At 41.0% G+C, this 19,992-nt stretch overlaps 1 protein-coding gene across 2 annotated transcripts in view; it reads left to right on the top strand.

Annotated features, from left to right (window-relative positions):
- TECTB (tectorin beta) overlaps positions 1-19,992 on the top strand; it is a 36,780-nt gene that overhangs the window by 3,867 nt on the left and 12,921 nt on the right. For both annotated transcript variants that reach the window (XM_079976034.1, XM_079976033.1), the window contains exons 2-6: positions 14,973-15,143; positions 16,047-16,224; positions 17,509-17,699; positions 18,512-18,654; positions 18,758-18,830. In XM_079976034.1, coding sequence (XP_079832160.1) covers positions 16,149-16,224; positions 17,509-17,699; positions 18,512-18,654; positions 18,758-18,830 — 483 coding nt within the window. In that variant the 5' untranslated portion in view covers positions 14,973-15,143; positions 16,047-16,148. The remainder of the gene's footprint in view (positions 1-14,972; positions 15,144-16,046; positions 16,225-17,508; positions 17,700-18,511; positions 18,655-18,757; positions 18,831-19,992) is intronic.

Raw genomic sequence — 19,992 nt, 5'->3', positions numbered from 1 at the left:
ACCCCACAAATAACCCAGAGATGCATTTTAAATAAAAGCATACATTCTGCTCATGTAAAAACCCCAGGCAGGCCCCACAAATAAGCCAGAGATGCATTTTAACTAAAAGGACACATTCTACTAATGTAAAAACACGCTCATACCAGACCGGTCAGTGGGCCGGATTTGGAAGGCGATTGGGCCTGATCTGGCCCCTGGGCCTTAGTTTGCCTACCCATGGACAACTGTCTGGGTTACCAACACCTACCAGGCCCCAACTGTCCTTGCCAGCATTGTTTCCAGCTACTAGCCACCACCACTATAATTTCCATGCATTACAACCACTTCATGTGTCTTGGCAGTTTTGTGATCAAATCTCCCAGCATCTCTTATCTCTTCTAAAAGGAGCTATAGAATGCCCTGTTTTGATTAGAGCCATGTCACTGTGGATTGGTAAAGCTTAGCCCCTAACCATTCCCATGACTTAAACTGCTTCCCTGAGTCTTCTGTGAGCTGAAAAATGGGGAAAGCACAGATACAACATGGATTCCTGTGTAAATGGTTCATTTGTCTTGATAATGATTTGTCATTGTGTTAAGTGTTAGCCTACTTTACTCAAGGCACACTTTTCTACATGTCTAGCATATCCATGCAGGAAAACAACATGCAGACCATGGCTAGCCAATGTTGTTGGACAACAGCTCCCATCATCGTCCCTGACCATAGGGCATGATGGGCGGGACTGATGGGAATTGTAGTCCAACAACTTCTGGAGGGCACCGTGTGGGGTATCCCCAAAATGGGTCATCATCTCATGAGACATCATACACATTTTTCCATGCTTTTTTCATACATAAAAACAATGGTATCCAAAGGGAAATGATCATATACAAGATAGCCTTTACTGTGAGTGTCAGAGGAATGTTACTGCGGAGGATATGTGTTTGTGGAGATAGTGTTGCTTCTTATAACAAATTCTACTGGGGAGTTACCCAAGCACAAAAGCACATTGAGTTAGCAACATTATCTTTTACTTCATTTTTTTCACACTCTTACCAACAAAGTTACTGAGCAAACAACATAAAACTGTATGTGCCCTTGGAAAAAATCTCAGGAGCAAAGTGATCCTAAAAATAATATGTGTGCCTAAAAATCATAGGACCAGTATTTAAATATATGAGTATTTAATATTTAAGTAAGCATGCTCAGGATATATTTTTTCCAGATCTGCCTTCTTCTGAGAAATCATCTTACACAACACATTAAACGTTATTAAAATGCAATATGAAAATAATGATAATATTTACAATTACATATTACTGGCAGAATAATTACAGTTTAATGGCTGAGCAAATTTCAACTCAATATATTCAAATGCCTATACTATTTCAATTATGTTTTTCATCAGTTTCTAAATGAAACTGCCCAATGGCACCTGTACTGGTGATCCAACTCTGGGTATCCCAGACCTGGGGGGGGGGGGGGAAGGGGTTAATTTTTATAGAACTGTATGGACAAATGCCTGGTGTCTTTGTCCATGGAGTTTTCTTGGCAGGGATACTGGAGTGGCTTGCTGGTTCCTGCTCCAGGTGGATACCGTTTGTTCAAAACTCTCCACTATGACCTGTCCATCTTGGGTGGCCCTGCACGGCATAGCTCATAGCTTCTCTGAGTTATTCAAGCCCCTTCGCCACGGCATGAAGGACAGCATTCTTGAAGCTACAAACATGAGTCTGACCAAACTGCAGGAGGCAGTGGAAGACAGGAGTGCCTGGCGTGCTCTGGTCCATGGGGTCACGTAGAATCGGACACGACTAAACGACTAAACAACAACAACAATGCAAAATAACAAGTAAACTATACTGTGGTTTCATGTTTACATAAATGCTGGGTTAATGCTCCACCCAAATCATCCAGTAATACATGCTTAGGACAAATCCACATTTGTACAAAAGCAAGGACAGTCATCCATTTGAAGAGGTGTCAAAGGATCGCATTCTATTAGAAGATGACCTAGATTTGACTGAAGTCAGGTTTAAAGATAAAGAACCATAGGAAGGGCAAGCAGTGACCTTGAAGTTGCCCATCAACAGTGAACACCTGGACAATAGCAAAGTACTGTACATAGATCACTTGGCCACAGTCTATTGACATTTACTTGTAAATTTGCATCTCTGCATATAAATTTGCACACAAACATTTTGGGCAAATCCGCACCCTCTTTTATCCTCTTTGGCAGTATTAAAGCAGCCACTCTTTCTGTAACTGAAACAACAATATATTTTCCCTGTTTACCACTGCCTGCTCTTCTGTCCCCTATTTCAAATTAAATTGTAAGCTACTTGGAGCAAGGATCTCTTTTCTGCTCTGTAAAGCAAATTGGTGGCACTATATAAGTGACAAATAATTAAAGGCGGGGACATGATAAGTTATCCTGCCATCATTAAGAATCATGAATGTAAGTTTAAAATGATGCTTTTATTTCCCTGATGTGCCTGTGTGTGCACATGTGAACACACCCACCAACTATATTTTAACTGACAGTAGCTTTCATTTGGGAGGATTAGATTAGATAGCAGATTTTGATAACAATGCCAGTTAAGGATATAAAAATATTCTTTTCTGTATAAAATTCTACATTCAGCAATGTTCTAGTCTGTGAATTAATTTTTAATGTTTTCCTCTCTGGGGCGATGGTGTTCTTGTTACTGTTTTCCTTTTTGGCAGCTTTATTCATGGGAGAATAAATTTCCTTTGAAGTGAATGGTTGCCAGCAATGGTGTACTTACAAAAGATGAAATCCATTAAAAGCTTTGGACAAGAAATCCCTCCGTGTATGTAAAAAGGTCTCCATTTTGTATTCAGAGCGTGTGTGTGCGTGCGCGTGTGTGCGTGCAATGTTGCTATGGAGTTGAGGAAATGAGAATAGTTTTAGAATGTGCCTAAAGGCATTGGCTTCTAGGACTGCATGATTTCTTTAAAAAAGAAGAATCAGAAAACATAGTCTTTTGATGCTACTTAAAGCTGTATTCTGTTTTTATTGAAATGATTTAGATTTTTGACATTAGCCTTGGTAGAAGCTATCTTAAAGAATGTCATTTCCCCCTTCACCTGTCTTTTAAATTGAATATGTTTTCAGTGTTCAGTTGGTATACATGTATTTTGAGTTTTGTAGAAAAATTGCAATCTTTTCTGTGGTCATATGGTGGCCATGTGTTTGTGTGGTGACAGGCTATATATAAGAGCTAATGTAAGCATAAAATTGCATCTCATCTGTCTCTTGCAAATACCGTAAATGATTGCACCTAATATCTGCCACCTACTCTGTTTCTAGCAATTTCCACATAACTACTTTCACAAGAAAAAACAAAGACACATTTACAGAAGAATACTGTACGTTTGTTTGTTTGTTTGTTTGTTTGTTTGTTTGTTTGTTTGTTTTAAAAAATGAAAGTTAAAAGAAACTTGTAAGCTAAGGCACTGTTCAGAAACCAAAAACACTACAGAGAAGGCAAGTGAAGGAAGGAGTCAAATCCACAAAGGATCTTTTGTTTCCTTTGACCAAGTTTGCCCTCCCAAGAATACAAACAATCTGGTCTATTTGGCAGTAGAAAGCTCCAATAGCAATATTATTGCATTTTGTATATATTACATTAGGGACATTTGCAGATTTAGAGAGCTAGTCTATTGCCTGATAAGGCTTCATGACAGTAGTTGTTCAGCTGTCTCTTGTAACCCCTTAGATAAATTATTTCCTTTCTACTTGAAAAGAAATAGAGCATGTATGAAGCCCGTATTCATTTTGTCATGGTTTAGAGGTGGAAGAAGTCCAAACATTATCTCAGCTCAATAATGATGGGAACAGAGAGCTCATTCAGGTTATGTTCTAAATGCTTTTATTTCTTTCTTATTTTGCATTAGCACAAAAGGGATTCAATATTACTGGGTTTTTGGATTTATCAGCTATTCAAACTTGCAATCACAGCATTGTCTGCCTGTTAATTCATTACTACTAAAGCATATTTACAAAGTCCAGGATTGCAGACTTCTCCATAGTTACTACTGGGAGGTGGTTGCTTGGAATATAGCAGGATTGGCAGGAGATGGGGACTGCACCACCCATTTGAGTTTTTCCTTTTTTTTTTTTTTAATTTTTATTAAATTTTGACATAAATATATTTCACAAACATACAAAAGACAAAATGAAAAAGAAAAAACAGAAAAAGAGAAAAAAAAACAAACAAACAAAACATGAAATACATACAACTTTGATGACATTGATCGACATTTGAGTTTTTCCAGTATGCTCATCTTCCTTTTTTTAAAAAATGATGTTTTCTGACTGACAGAAACACTTGGAAAACATCAAATGTTTTTCAAGACAAGCCCAGAACGGATCCATGCATTGTTAACTCCAAGTCAAAATCAGAAGTATGCAAAGCATTTTGGATTTCCACATACCCAAACTCAGCTTTGTTGACAGATGAAACTTCATGGCATAGCCTACATAGATAGTTGGAATTGTGGAGAGCTCATTCCAATCAACAGGGAAGTAATCAAACACACCTTATAATTACTTCCTGCCAGCGGCGTAGCATGGGTTGTCAGCACCCGGGGCAAGGCAAGTAATTTGTGCCCCTAACCCCTAACCTGCCGCCGCTGCCAGCTTCTTCTTGCTGCTGCCTGGGCTGGTCGGGTGTAGTTCTCTCCCGTGCTCAGCGCTGCGCTGGGCGGCCGCTGCACTGTCCCTCCCCCAGATAGTCCCTCCCTCGCTCTCTCTCCGCTCCGCACCGCACCGCACCGCACCGCACGCCTGGCACCCTCCCCCTCCACAGTGGGCGGCGACCCGGCAGCTCGGATCGGATTCGCACAGCCAGCACTGCAATTAGAGAGAGTGAGTGAGCCAGGTAGGGGCAGAGAGCTGCGAGTGCGAGCGCGCCCCCCCATGTTGCGCCTGATGCGGCTGGCCCCCCCTGCACCCCCCATGCTATGCCACTGCTTCCTGCCTCCAGTCAATGATGCAAAGACTGCAATTTCCCAGCTCTGGATTGTGACCAAGACATAGTCATGGATTTGGAATCAGAGTACACACGGCCCTAAAGAAACTGAAGCCTTATATGAGACAAGAGCTTTGTTTTAATTTTTTTAAAATATATTTCTACACTACTTTTCCAGGTAAATTGGGCAAATGGTGGGTCTCATTATTGAAGGACACCCCACCCCAAATGAAGAAGAAGAAGAAGAAGAAGAGGAGGAGGAGGAGGAGGAGGAGGAGGAGGAGTTTGGATTTGATATCCCGCTTTATCACTACCCTAAGGAGTCTCAAAGCGGCTAACATTCTCCTTTCCCTTCCTCCCCCACAACAAACACTCTGTGAGGTGAGTGAGGCTGAGAGACTTCCGAGAAGTGTGACTAGCCCAAGGTCACCCAGCAGTTGCATGTAGAGGAGCGAGGAAGCGAACCCGGTTCACCAGATTACGAGCCACTGCTGTTAACCACTACACCACACTGGCTCTCACTATTGAATAGTGAATCATCAGAACCTCATACCATTCAATGGCAAAATCATACAGTGATCCATGCCACCACACCCAAGTTGGAAACAAGTCCATCAAGAGGAGATAGAATGCCATGCTAATGCTAAATCCAAAGTGAGCCAGAACTGGAGGTTGTTACGGTTCCTGTCAAACTCATGAAGCTTTCCATTCTAGATACTAGATGTTGGAGGGGTTTTGGATGGGCTAGATACTGTAAGGCCTTCTGCCTATCCCTGCCCCGCTGTAATCATAGGGACAACCCAGAAACAGCCACCCAAATGGGAGATGGGCAGAAGCAACCAGTGGCAGCATCCCCAGCAGCTATCAGGAACTCTCAAAACAGGGCACTTCAGGGTAGGGCTGGGCTGGGCTCGGATAGGATGTGATTGCAAAGACCCTGATTTGGGTCTCTTTGCTGTGCCAGCATGGGAGCTAGCTCTTTAAAGAGACATTATTCCCTGTCCGACCTTCTGTCCTGGCTGGCACAAATGGCAGCATTGGAGCTGCCCAGAGTAGCTGGGGCAACACCAGTCAGATGGGTGTGGTACAAGTAATAAATTAGTAGTAGTAGTGGCTACAAGTCCTGCCACTACCAGCCATTTATCTGGATTGGTAATGATCAGCAAATCCTGCAGTCTCTTGCATAGATGATATATGAAATGTGTTGATGCACTTCATGTATTTGTTGTTTAGTCGTTTAGTCATGTCTGACTCTTCGTGACCCCATGGACCAGAGCACGCCAGGCACTTCTGTCCTCCACTGCCTCCCGCAGATTGATCAAACTCATGCTGGTAGCTTCAAGAACACCATCCAACTATCTCATCCTCTGTCGTCCCCTTCTCCTTGTGCCCTCCATCTTTCCCAACATCAGGTTCTTTTCCAGGGAGTCTTCTCTTCTCATGAGGTGGCCAAAGTGTTGGAGCCTCAGCTTCACGATCTGTCCTTCCAGTGAGCACTCAGGGCTGATTTCCTTAAGAATGGATACATTTGATCTTCTTGTAGTCCATGGGACTCTCAAAAGTCTCCTCCAGCACCATAATTCAAAAGCATCAATTCTTCGGCGATCAGCCTTCTTTATGGTCCAGCTCTCACTTCCATACATCACTACTGGGAAAACCATAGCTTTTACTATACGGACCTTTGTTGGCAAGGTGATGTCTCTACTTTTTAAGATGCTGTCTAGGTTTGTCATTGCTTTTCTCTTTTTAATTAAAAAAAGTTAAAATGGCAACACAGAGCCCACCATTCAGGGAATGGGGACCATTGCATCGAGGGAAGGGAACTAACCACCGCCGCCAGTCTGCTATGCCATGCCACAGAATTGCCACTTGCGAAACTTCTGTTCGCTTAGGAAATCTGAGTGAGGGCATCTGCTGTTGGCTGCCTTTCCAACTTTGTCTTCCTGAACAGCACTTCTCACAGCTGCCACCTTGCTGTAGAAAATGAGAGGCGCACATAAATGAGGAAGCAGGCAAAAGCAACAGTAATGTTGGGAAATACTCAGGTTTGTAACCACAGTGGTACAGCGAGAGCTGGACCTTGCGGCTGATGCCCAGGACCCAACAATCCAGGGGCTGCCTAGATGACCATTTGGAGAACAACAGATAATTGTGGAGGGGGGAGGATATAGCATGGCAAACAGGCCCTGCATCAGCCCCTGTGCTGGCATGCACATCCCAGTATTACAGCATCCTTATGATCCTTTTTTCAAAAACACATTTTATACTTGTGGATTGGTCTGCGAGACATGTACATGGTTACAGATGTTCATTTTATTATTTTTATTTTGAGAATATATTATCCTCTTCCCAGTGCTATTGTTCTAGAAAAAGAGTTGCCGGAATTCACCATGAAACACCTCCCTTGTTCTCTTATAATGACAATGGTACCCACCTGAAAGGTGCCAGAACTGAGTTCTAGCAGAAAAACGCCCTGCATACACACATAATATATATTGCTATTCTTTGTAACCACCTGAACTAACTAAAATTGCTTTTTACACCCTTCCCTTGCCACTGCTACATCCATGATATAACCTTATACAGCCAGTGTTTTCACAGACAATATTGAGTTGAGCTTTATTTTCTATATATTTTCGCTTTTCTGTCACACACAACATTGATGGTGCTTCTCTAAACCAGGCAATAGAATGCATGTGATTATCTCCATGACACTTGGAATGCTTCTGGCACTGATTTCATAGCACTCAATTAATTGCTTTTAATGCTTGTTCAGGCACAGATTTAAATGACACTGGAGGGAACAATCAAATTGATTAATCCTCTGAATCTGCTAAGCTTCTTGAATACATTACTACAGTCATTTCAATTTAGCAAAGGGAAAAAAGAAAATATCTTGGCATTGTTTGGATCTTAACAGCACAAGCAGCTCAAATGTAGATATCTAATTATTAGCTCCACCTATTCATTTTTCTATCCCTTCAAATTTACTAAATTGCATTACTCCATGCTGTTCGTTTCACATTCACCCTGTTAGACCGGATCCCAATTCAACCTTAAATTCAGATTCTCATTTTAGATACTGTTAAATTATGACTCTGAGTCTTTGTTTACAAGAATATGACTTGTGTTTCATTTCAAGTTACAGAAACAAACCCTAAAACATTTTGTCATATAGGAATTCTAATGGAAAGCATAATTCTTCGTAGCAAATTCATAACAAAAAGAAGGCAGATATAACATCATTAAATGTTGTGATTCAATCTGAAATCTATGGTTTTCCCAATCATGACTATCATTAAATACGTTTGGTATATGTGTAGGTCAATTTACTTGAATTTCAAAAGGATAAATTTATTTTAAATGGCCATGTCTGTTAGAAAAAAAGCTAAAGGGTACAATTAGGTTGGTAACATCTCTTTTAAAGCGTGTTTGAAATAAGCAGTAATTTAGTAAATAAATCTAAAGTTCTGTCTGAGAATGAAGAACCCATGAAATAAAGACTCTGACTAGTGCATTCCATGTCTACCCAAAAGAAAGCTGTGTTGCTTTCAATGGGACTTGTTCCCAGGTAGGCATATATAGCAGAATCAGGATCCTCAGGCCAGGAGGTCAAGTACAGTCTGCCAAGCCTCTCCATCTACTCTTCCCAGGTCTTACCCCAACCTCGGCCGCACTACTAAGTGGCCCTGCTCCATTATCTCCTTGAGTGCTTTTACATTTGTGGATTGTATCATTGAACTGTAGTAATGCCTCTTGTTTACTTGGATGGATGGCGGATGGAAAGATATTTGTATGTGGAAACCTCTGGCCTTTGTGTGGCTGGAATGTAGCCTCCTGTACAAAGGTAAGAATCACACCTGTTGCTCCACCCACTTCTGCCTCTGGCTCTGCTCATCACAGGAGGGAAGCCCCTGGCAAGTTATTCATGAGAAGTGGTCTTCAAGCTGAAAAAAAAGGTTTCCCAGCCTTGGTGTATAGGTTCACAGTCTAAGTACTTCCTCTCTCAGAAACAACAACATGAAAATATACCCTTTTCAAAAGGTAAGAGCTACTAAAAAGGGAGGGAAAAGTGCAAAGCAAACAAAACAAACCCTACTTTGTGCAATTTCATGAAAGAAGGTGACCATACAATGAGGAACTGTCCCATTCTAACTGTTACTAACAAGCTGAAAATCACACACACACACACACACAACCTGGGGCAAGAGAAGGATCATGATTCTAGTGTGCCAATGAAAGTAGAGAGAAATATTCAGTAGAATTTTGTGACTTGGGAAAACTAGACACCTTTTTTCTCTCTCATCTGTAGCCATTCTTGGAACGAGTGTGAATATTGATGTTCATATTTCATAGAAAAACTAACAGAAGATGGAAGTTTGTGGAGGCAGAGGAAATGTCATTTCCAAAGCACTGAATAACTATGATATTTAAAATGACTGAGGGAAGCATTATAATGTCTGCTGGATTCTTCTTTATTCTGAATTCCACTTTGTAAGCATGAACAAATCCACTTGATATTTGGAATTTCGGGAAGTTACTTGAAGACTCCAAGCTGTATTTTCCACCCCTTAAGGGCCGCTGTATCACTCTAGCCCAGTGTGGAAAAGTACAGCAGATACACCATAAAGATGGGAAGAGGGGAACCTAACCCACCCCCCATGACACTATCTTCAATTGCTGCTGGTGGTGTTCTCAGTACAGTTTGACACAAACCCCATCATTCTTCTGCCAGTCCTCAAGTTCATTTTATTTTATTTTATTTAAAAATCTGTAATTGGAGTTTTATTTATTTTACTCTAGGTATAGGCTGCTCACCATTCCACAGATCTCAAAGCAAGAAAAGGGGGGGAAACCAAAATACACATATATGTAGATTGTTACCTGGACATAGAACGAACTAGAAATGTGATTGTTTTCTTTGATTTGCTAAAAACTGAGCCAAGTCTCCTCCCATCTTCTAGAGTTAGTTAAGTGAAAGAGAGGGCTGTTAGATTACATCAGTTCTGTACCTATGTCAACAGCTCAGCTTAGTCCAGGAGGGTTACAGGCTGGGATTCAATCCTGCCTGAAAGATTACTGTTGACCTCCAGGAAGAGTATGGAAAAAGGGAAGCCACACGCTACAGACTTCTAATGAACTTAAGCTCTTTGTTCTTCTTACTGCTTCTCCCTCAGCGAGTTCCTGAGCTGCTGCTGCCTCCCAGTGTTGAGCAGAAGGACCTTATAAAGACAAGTAGGCTGCCCTTGTGAAAGAGTAACTTCCTTGGGATTTGTGCCCATTTTGCTGGCACAACCTGCTTTTCCAGGAAAGGCTAATCAATCTTGGGTGTGGTTTGGATGCACTACGGCTGTCGGATGGGGAGTAGGAGGAGACCTGCCTCGCACATAGTACTGTGTCCTGTTCTCATTCCCTAATAAATCTGACCTCTCATCTATTCCTGAGTCCAAAGCATATCCAGCTACATTGGTTGTCGTACCTCCTAACATGTGCTGATCTTATAAGTTTCTAATAAAAGTTATATTGTAACAGGAGCAGCCAGGGGACCTGGGAAAGCTGAAAAATCTCTTTTAATTATGTTGAGATAATCCCGATTTGCCTATTTAGAGCCCATTCTCACAGAGGGGGGTAACATTTCTTTTCCTATTATGGATTAGGGTTAGTTTTGTTTTGTTTTTTTAAGGTAGTTCCAGTTCCCTTGACATACGCTTGATCATCCCATATATCAGAAACGACTTTTTCCCAGAATGGCACTCCCAGCATGGGCTACCCAGTATATTCAAAGACCTTCTGGGTATTAGCGGCAGCTAGACTGGTGACTTTGAGCGACCGCCGAGACCACAAAACACCAGTCTTGAAAGACCTACATTGGCTCCCAGTACGTTTCCGAGCACAATTCAAAGTATTGGTGCTGACCTTTAAAGCCCTAAATGGCCTCGGCCCAGTATACCTGAAGGAGCATCTCTACCCCCATCGTTCTGCCCGGACCCTAAGGTCCAGCGCCGAGGGCCTTCTGGCGGTTCCCTCACTGCGAGAAGCCAAGTTACAGGGAACCAGGCAGAGGGCCTTCTCGGTAGTGGCACCCACCCTGTGGAACACCCTACCACCAGATGTCAAGGAAATAAACAACTATCTGACGTTTAGAAGACATCTGAAGGCAGCCCTGTTTAGGGAAGTTTTTTATGACTGGTGTTTTAATGTATTGTTAATCTTTTGTTGGAAGCTGCCCAAAGTGGCTGGGGAAACCCAGCCAGATGGGCAGGGTGTAAATAAAAAAGTTGTTGTTGTTGTTGTTAGTGGGCAAGGAAGTGACCATCTTGAAATAGTTCTGCCCTAAACAGGATGACCTTGATGGCAGAAAGTGAGGAGCAATTAAAGAACCTTTTATTGAGGGTGAAAGAGGAGAGTGCAAAATATGGCCTGAAGCTCGGCATAAAAAAAACTAAGATAATGGCCACTGGTCCCATCACCTCCTGGCAAATAGGGTGAAGAAATGGAGGCAGTGAGAGATTTTACTTTCTTGGGCTCCATGATCACTGCAGATGGTGACAACAGTCACAAAATTAAAAGACGCCTGCTTCTTGGGAGAAAAGCAATGACAATCCTAGACAGCATCTTTAAAGGCAGATACATCACCTTGCCAACAAAGGTCTGTATAATTAAAGCTATGGTTTTCCCAGTAGTGATGTATGTAAGTGAGAGCTGGACCATAAAGAAGGCTGATCGCCAAGGAATTGATGCTTTTGAATTATGGCGCTAGAAGAGACTCTTGAGAGTCCAATGGACTGCAAGAAGATCAAACCTATCCATTCTGAAGGAAATCAGCCCTGAGTGCTCACTGGAAGGACAGATTGTGAAGCTGAGGCTCCAATATTTTGGCCATCTCATGAGAAGAGAAGACTCCCTGGAAAAGACCCTGATGCTGGAAAAGATTGAGGGCACAAGGAGAAGGGGACGACAGAGGACGAGATGGTTGGAAAGTGTTCTTGAAGCTACCAACATGAGTTTGACCAAACTGCGGGAGGCAGTGGAAGACAGAAGCACCTGGCATGCTCTGGTCCATGGGGTCACAAAGAGTCGGACATGACTAAATGACTAAACAACAACAACAATAAACAGGATGACATCAGGCTCAAGATACGGAATATATCTGTATCATGAAGTGGTATTTGTCAGGTATACCAAACATTGCCACCAGCTAGGTAAAGGTAAAGGCACCCCTGACCGTTAGGTCCAGTCATGGCAGACTCTGGGGTTGTGGGGCTCATCTCACTTTATTGGCTGAGGGAGCCGGCGTACAGCTTCCGGGTCATGTGGTCAGCATGACTAAGCCACTTCTGGTGAACCAGAGCAGCGCAAGGAAATGCCGTTTACCTTCCCGCTGGAGCGGTACCTATTTATCTACTTGCACTTTGACGTGCTTTCAAACTGCTAGGTGGGCAGGAGCAGGGACCGAACAACGGGAGCTCACCCCGTCGTGGGGATTTGAACCGCTGACCTTCTGATCGGCAAGTCCTAGGCTCAATGATTTAGACCACAGCACCACCCACGTCCTTTCCACCAGCTAGCTCCATCTTAATGCTCAGACACTTATGAGCGGTTTCATTCCTGCTATACTTTCTCTGCATTTTTCTCTTTCTTCCACCAGTGAAAATGATTCCCCCCTCCTTTTTTTTAGTAAAGGAGAAAAGAAGGGAAAATGGGTCCTTTGTGCCATTCATTAGTCTGTCAGATTGCCTAAGATTGGCAGTCAGCCCTTGTATCAAAGCCATTGTTCTTGGTGTATTTCGTTGCTGGACATGGTCCCAGTAGCACTGGAAGGCTGCCACAGATATGGCAATGGCAGCAGCTTCATAACAGCCTCTCTTTTATTCTGGCAACTCAAAGCCAGCCAAATTGTCCCTGTTCCATGGCTTTTAAGTAAAGAAATGCTGTGCCATGTTCTATGGGAAAGAGAATACAAGACCACAGTACAGAGCATAACTGAAAATACTAAGAGCCAGCCACTTGGTTTGTGTAGATTTTTTTTTGGGGGGGGACACAACAACAACAACTGCATTGCCAGGACAAAATTGGAATATGGCATCACCCTAGAAGATCAGATCTTTTCCCTGAGATATGAGAAGAAATAAATATAAGATGAAAAAGACACTGAGCATGTGCAAAGTACAAAGTACATTTCCTCCTCACCTGTGAGTAACCAGAACCAGCCTTCGTGTACATCTGGGATAAGTGGGAAAGAGTCATTTGTTGACCCACATCAGACAACCTTTTTCACCTGATCGCCATTTAGTGAATCGGTAATCATAAGCCAGGCATGTCCAAAGTTTGTTTTGAGGGCCTAAATCGGCCCATCAGTCAGTTTATTCTGGCCCCTGTGGCAGTTAATTTCCTGGGGTAAAATCCTAAAAAAACTCTCAACAACTTCAATCTTAAGGAAAGCTCCACAATTTTCACTTCATCAAATTTGGCCCTCTTTGAAAAAAAGTTTTGACACCACTGTGACATAAGCCATTTGCTGTCCTCTTCTGCTCTGCAAAGAACTATGCATATTAATAAACAAACAGATAAGCACTGATGTGGCCACCTAGCGGAAACTGTTTGAAACAATGTGCACACTGCAGTTCATATGGGGACTACAGTATTATAGGTAGATCCACGTTGCAACCCATTGCCCATTTAACTGCTTCAGCAATCTGCAACCCTATCTTGGTTTCCGCAAAATATAAACAGAGCTTCAAAACGACTAGAAAAAATAGTGTAAAGTCATTAGAACAACACTGTAAGATATTTTGTTGCTAGGTTGCTCCAACACGAGTGTGTTTTCTGTGAGAAGAGCCGTTTTCTTGTTGTAAAACACTGATTATATTATCTCGCAAAGTGCCACTTTTTGCATGAACAGGTCTCCACCTTACAACAGGTGAACAGCAAACCTTCTAAGTAACAGCCGAGACAACAAGGAGAAATTGAAAAGCTATTTCTTAAACAGCATTTTGAAGCGAAGATCACAAGAAGCCATTTATTCGCTTTTTGTAGATCATTCTAGAGATACTCAGATAGTTAAGGTTTTTGCAATCTGCTTAATCTAAAGGGGGCTCTTGGGGCGGGTAATTAGCATCCACAGTATAATTTGCTATTTAGTGAATGCTCTTTTTTTTTATTTGCAATTACTCAGAGAAATACAAACCTCCCCTGAGCCCTCACCTTTTATCAGTGCTGATATCAAATGTTGTTTCACCTAAGTAAGTTTTGTGCAGTTCTTGTTTCTTATGCAAATAAAAACATCTACAGACAACACTTCAGTGTAGCAGAAATTGCTCTGATTAGTGCCTTTTGCCTAAGAGGGGATTGTGTACTTAAAAACTACTTACTTGTAATGAAACTTTGGGAATTTTATTTCCTCTGACAATTATAAAATCAAAGTAGTTTATTATCTCAAAGAAAGTGGTGCATTTTGATTTAAAAACTGCTCTGTCAAGATTATCTCTTGGTGAGATTTCAGGCATCTCTTAAAAAAGAAAAACACTTAGACTTACCACAAACATTAGGGGCGATATCCAACTAAGATACTTAGAGTAGACCCATTTAAACCAATTGACTTAATTGGACTTCTGTGGGTTTACTCTGAAGACTTAGTTGGACATGACTACAGAAGACTTTCAGATTGTTTTAAAGTCCTTTATAGGTCTGGATCAACCAGGTGCTTATAGTATAAAACATACATGTTAATAGCTCAGTTGATAAAACTAGATCTGTGCTAGTTGCAATTTTCTTTAAACACTGCCTGAAAAAATATACACATTTTTGTAAAACCATGTCAGTTGCAATAATCAGATTTCTCTTTAGTCATTTAAAAATGAGTCATACTTTTGGTAAAGAGTCCTGTATATGACACAACTTGACAGTAAAATACTGAATACTGAAAAACCTGGACCACTTGTATTGGAAAAGAGAGTGATCTAACCTGTTATCCATCCAACCCTGTTTTCCCACAAGGGCTAATCAAGGCTGAATACGCAGGGGCTCCTTTTACAAGATGGCCTATATAAAGCAAAGATAATGCCAGCTGGTGCTGTTTGAAAGAACACCTTGGGAAAAGCAAATATACCCTCTTTCATTTTAAACAGAGATAATGAACAGCTTGATCTACAACCTTGTTCCAATGCTGTACGTATGATGCTCTAAACATTTTCCTGGACATAATTAGGTGATTGAAACAGAAAAGTTATACTAGTACTAATACTAATACTAAAATGTGTGTTTGAAAATATTGTGTAATATATTTTGAAATAAATTATGAGAGAGATTGAAAACATCAGATAGATGCCTAGATGGATTACAATGTTATAATATAAAATAGTAGTGCTAAAATGGCTTTCAGGGTCCAGGGTATGATTTGTGTAATATCAGTGACCTATTTTTTTTTTTAATTTGAAATAAATAGCATTATGAGTAATGTATTATGGGTGGCTTTATAACAGGTGATCTCACAGAAATATTAAGCTTCAGAATATATTGTTTTAGATTATAATTATAATTTGTGAGGTAGAATAGCAGTAACTACACTCATGTGAAAGAATGTTTGGATACAAAATCTTCCAGTTAACAATAGAAATTACAACTGCCAAATCAATGAATGTGTAAAATATTTCTGTTACTTTGACTTTTCTCTTGCCTTCTAATGAGATCTTTTCTTTTATCCAGTGTATACTTTCTCTCCAATCCCATTCACTGTCAGATTTAGTATTTCTCCTCCAGATCCCATTTTACCTCTTTTTTAAAAAAACAACATGTTTGTTTAAAAAGATAAAATGAAAGAAGGCATTAGTAATTAATTTCTTATGACACAGATCTCATCTTAGATAGAAGATAAAGGTTGCAATCCAATAGCCTCAAACTCATTGGTCTCAATATGATCTGTCTATTGAGCTGATAGGGATAAGGTTGTGCTGTAAGAACATGGAAGGGAAAGATTCAAAATCCAGTAGATTTTAATAGTTTGTGTTGGGAATTGCACTTAACTCATTTTGGATAGAAGAGTTTACATTTCTCACTTCTGGTAATTCATAGGCAATTCAAAGAAGTTTGATACATGTGAATCCTTCTCAGCATCCAGCAGCATTTTGGAAAATCAAGTCCTGGTTTTCTTAGTATTTACATATCTTTGGAAAGATGATGATGGTGGCTTTTCTCCTGTGGGTCATCCTGGCTCGAGGCATTGTGGCACGTTGCAGTCCAAACAAAGCAGGTAAAATAGCTGCATACTATTCCAGCTATGTTAACCTCTTGCAATTAAATACGCTTCAAACTGCTTAGTTTTATTTATCAAGAGATCCACAGATATTCATTACAACCTGTTTGTGACAATGTATATATGGGCTTGGATTGAATGTTCTCTGACTGCCAGTGCAAGGACTGTTGCACTAGCATTATATTGGTTGTGCAGTATGAAATCCAGCACAAGAATCCTGTTGCAAGGACTGTTGCACTAGCATTATATTGGTTGTGCAGTATGAAATCCAGCACAAGAATCCTAGTGAAAAATTGCCATGCAACAGGTGGTACAACACAGAGGGGGTAAGCCTTGTTTCACCGCTTGAGGCAAGATGAGACTGTGCTGTGTGCTCCGTGATATCTCACGAGATTGTGATTAGATTGTCTGGACCATGTATCCTTTGGCTTTTCCATCGGCACTGGTCACCTCACCACTAAAACGCAGTACTGGAACACAAATTAAGGGCCTGTTCCTTTCATAAATGGTGGATTAATGTGAGACAGTATCCCTGTTCTTGCTTTGGAAGTGTAATTTGGAGATTGCGAGGAAATAGCTGAAAGAGTCCAATATCTCTGCCGGCTTCTTTGGAGTGTGTCACACACACATAATAGCACCTGCAATAGTACCTTTGTCTAGATAAAGGAAAGAATTTATCTGAATCACAGCCCCTAGCCCCTGTTCAGGGTACCTGTAATTAAACTGAAATGTTAGTAGCTGATTATTTTCTCTCTCTTTAATTCAGTGCTTTTTTCTGGGGGGACGCATACCCCTAAACGTTTTGTGAATCTAACTTTGGCCTCATGGAGGGGCAGTATTTCAATATGAGTGGGGAAATGACAGTACCCCTAAACATCTTTTTAGAAGAAGAAAAAAAAGCACTGCTTTAATTGCAAACTGATGTGTAAATGTGGAAAACTGAAGATGGGAAATGAGAAACTGAGAGAAACTGAAAGTGACAGATTCACCCATCTGAACATGATGTGGCATGGAAATAGCCTGCAGGCATCCTAATGAACATGTGTGCATTGGGGTTGCAGGCTGCTGCTTCCTACCACGTGCATTTATTGAATGTAGTTTGAACGTCTGGAGATACACTAGTTGCCAAGCTGAAAACTTGATTTGAGTCCAGGCTTACCAGAGCTAAGCCTTGGAACTTGTGTTTTCACTGGCATTTGCAAAATAATGATAGAGGCACATTTTGTAATCACTTAACCATGCTCTAGTAGTGCTTTCCTCCCCCCTTTTTTTTACTTCTAGATGCCATTTTGGTGTACTGTTATCCTAAAACCATAATCGCAAGAATCCCCGAATGTCCTTATGGGTGGGAAGTTAATCAACTGGCTCTTGGAGGAATTTGCTACAACGGGGTCCATGAGTCGGGGTATTACCAGTTTACAATCCCAGATTTGTCACCCAAAAATAAGTCATACTGTGGAACTCAATCTGATGTAAGTAGCCAAAGTATAAATGCTTCCCCGAGTTGGATGGTGACTGTGTCCAATAAATGTCTGAAGCTGTTCATGCCTTTCCTGAGACTTTCACCAGTTTTACAATAACTTTTTAATTTATAATTTGAAAAACAATAGATTCACAATATCTCTTATACCTTTTCAACATTGTTTTATATAGATCCATTGTTAAAATTTATATTTGATCCCTGATAGCTTCACCCTGATGGAACACACACTGCTGGCCCTATCCATTCAATGTACAGGCATTTAAAATGGCATCTGTACAGCTCTGTGCACTAGGGAGATTTTCACAGTTGCGGCACATGTGCAATCTTAGGTACTATGCCACACACCCCTATGCAGACCCTGTACTAAATATGTGTATACCTAGGGCTAACACTGCAGATCAGCTCCTACTTCACACATTCCCTTGTACATGTGGGGAAGAATTGAATGGAGATTTGGATGTATGTTTATGTCTAATCCATCTAATAACTACAAGACATTTTAAAAAATAAAATAAAGCACTGCAAATTGCTGAGGGACTCTAGATTACAGAGGTGTAATCTAAAAATATGAAGTTTGGACCAAAAAAGAACAACCCACGGACTTTAATAACCAACTTATTTACAGGCCGTGACTTTTTGCTGGCAAAAGTTTATTTCACCAGACCAGTCACAGTGTGCTTCCCGCATGTTCTCTTTCGGAAATTTGAGATAATGTAGAAGTGAACTCTTGACGTGACCGTGTAAAACAAAAATGGCATATGCAGTGTCACCGTTTACCTCTTGATCTTTTCATGGTTGCAGTTCAAAAGCCCCATCTATCATTTCTATAACTCCATCGTCTCCAATGACACCTCTGTGATTGTGAAGAGTCAGCCTGTAAACTACTCATTTACATGCACATACCATGCAAACTATCTGGTGAACCACGCTGCCTTTGACCAAAGGTAACTCTGACTCGATTCAATTGGCCTTCGTCTTCTAGCATATGCCTCACTCTGCATTCAACAGTGTATGATTCAGTCATGTGACATTTCCTGCCTCTTTTAGAGTGGCAACTATTCATGTGAAGAATGGCAGCTCCGGTTCATTTGAAAGCCAGCTGTCCCTCAACTTCTATACTGTAAGTACCCTCTGTGTCTGTCTGCTGATTTCCACTGTAAATTTTTCGATGGTGCAATGGTGAAGTGAAGAGGCCAAAAATATGCAGATGCATAGGAGACTGCCTCCATTTTACCAAATGTAAATGAAAAATTTGATTGTAGACATTCTGTTACTCTTTGGGGGTACCATGGGCTACACAAAGTAGCGAGCCATAACAGTGTTTTTTAGGTTTCAAACAAGTGAGAGTGCAGCAAAATTTTGCCATCAATCCAGTCATTCATTCATCCATTCCATTCCCCTTCCTCCCACATTTTCCTTTTTTCTTTTTACCCTCTCCAGCATTCCATGGCCTTACACATGATCATCCTCAATGGACTTCCCATCCCTTAGTTTCCCCCTAAACCATTATTATTATTTCTTGTGCTTCCTCCAAACCTGTGGATACCTTCTTACTGGTGTGTGGTTAATGCTGTTTCGGCTATGTAGCATTCCAAAAATGTATTTTGCTATTAGTATGTATAACAGGATACAGGCCCAAGGGTTTCCTATTAGTCTGTATAATAAGATATGTGCATGTGCAGTCATCACTTAAGCATTTCTTATTCAATATTATAAACAGCTTGCATTCAAAAATATTTGGGTTAAACCAAGAATTCAATGGAGTTCTGCTTGTGGAATGGCATGATTTCAGACCTTGGCAGTTTGGAGTCCCTTTAGAATGTGTAAGAGATGGCCTGGGGGATGTAGGGAGAAATGGTGAAACTCACCTCTTCTCCACTTCCAGTCATTGGAGCTTCACCTAGATCCAAACTCATTCTGCAAATGGAAGAATTTCTCCCATTCACAGAACGGCAGCTCCACATTCTATTTTTGGTAGTGTGGTGTGGGTTCTCTACTATTCATTGTGTGACAAGAAATTCCACTTATATAAATCATTGCTTGATGCTGTAGTCACTGGGTGATAATGGGCACGCATGTATCAACTCACTTAGTTTTTGCACCAGATGCCAGAGCCACAATTTGACTGTAACCATGTAGGTTTTAAGATTTTTAATTTATGGGCCCCTTGGCTGGCATGGTGAGCATATGTCTTGCAGTAGAACAATTCATTACTTATGTAAACATCTGCTGTATTATAGGCTGGTCTGGTACCACTCAATTATTCTACGTACTTGAATTAT

The sequence above is a fragment of the Podarcis cretensis genome, assembly GCF_951804945.1.
Source record: "Podarcis cretensis genome assembly, chromosome: 5".
In the NCBI taxonomy this organism is placed as follows: domain Eukaryota; kingdom Metazoa; phylum Chordata; class Lepidosauria; order Squamata; family Lacertidae; genus Podarcis; species Podarcis cretensis.
Note: the sequence above shows the minus strand (reverse complement) of the source record. Positions and strands in the feature narration are given on the sequence as shown.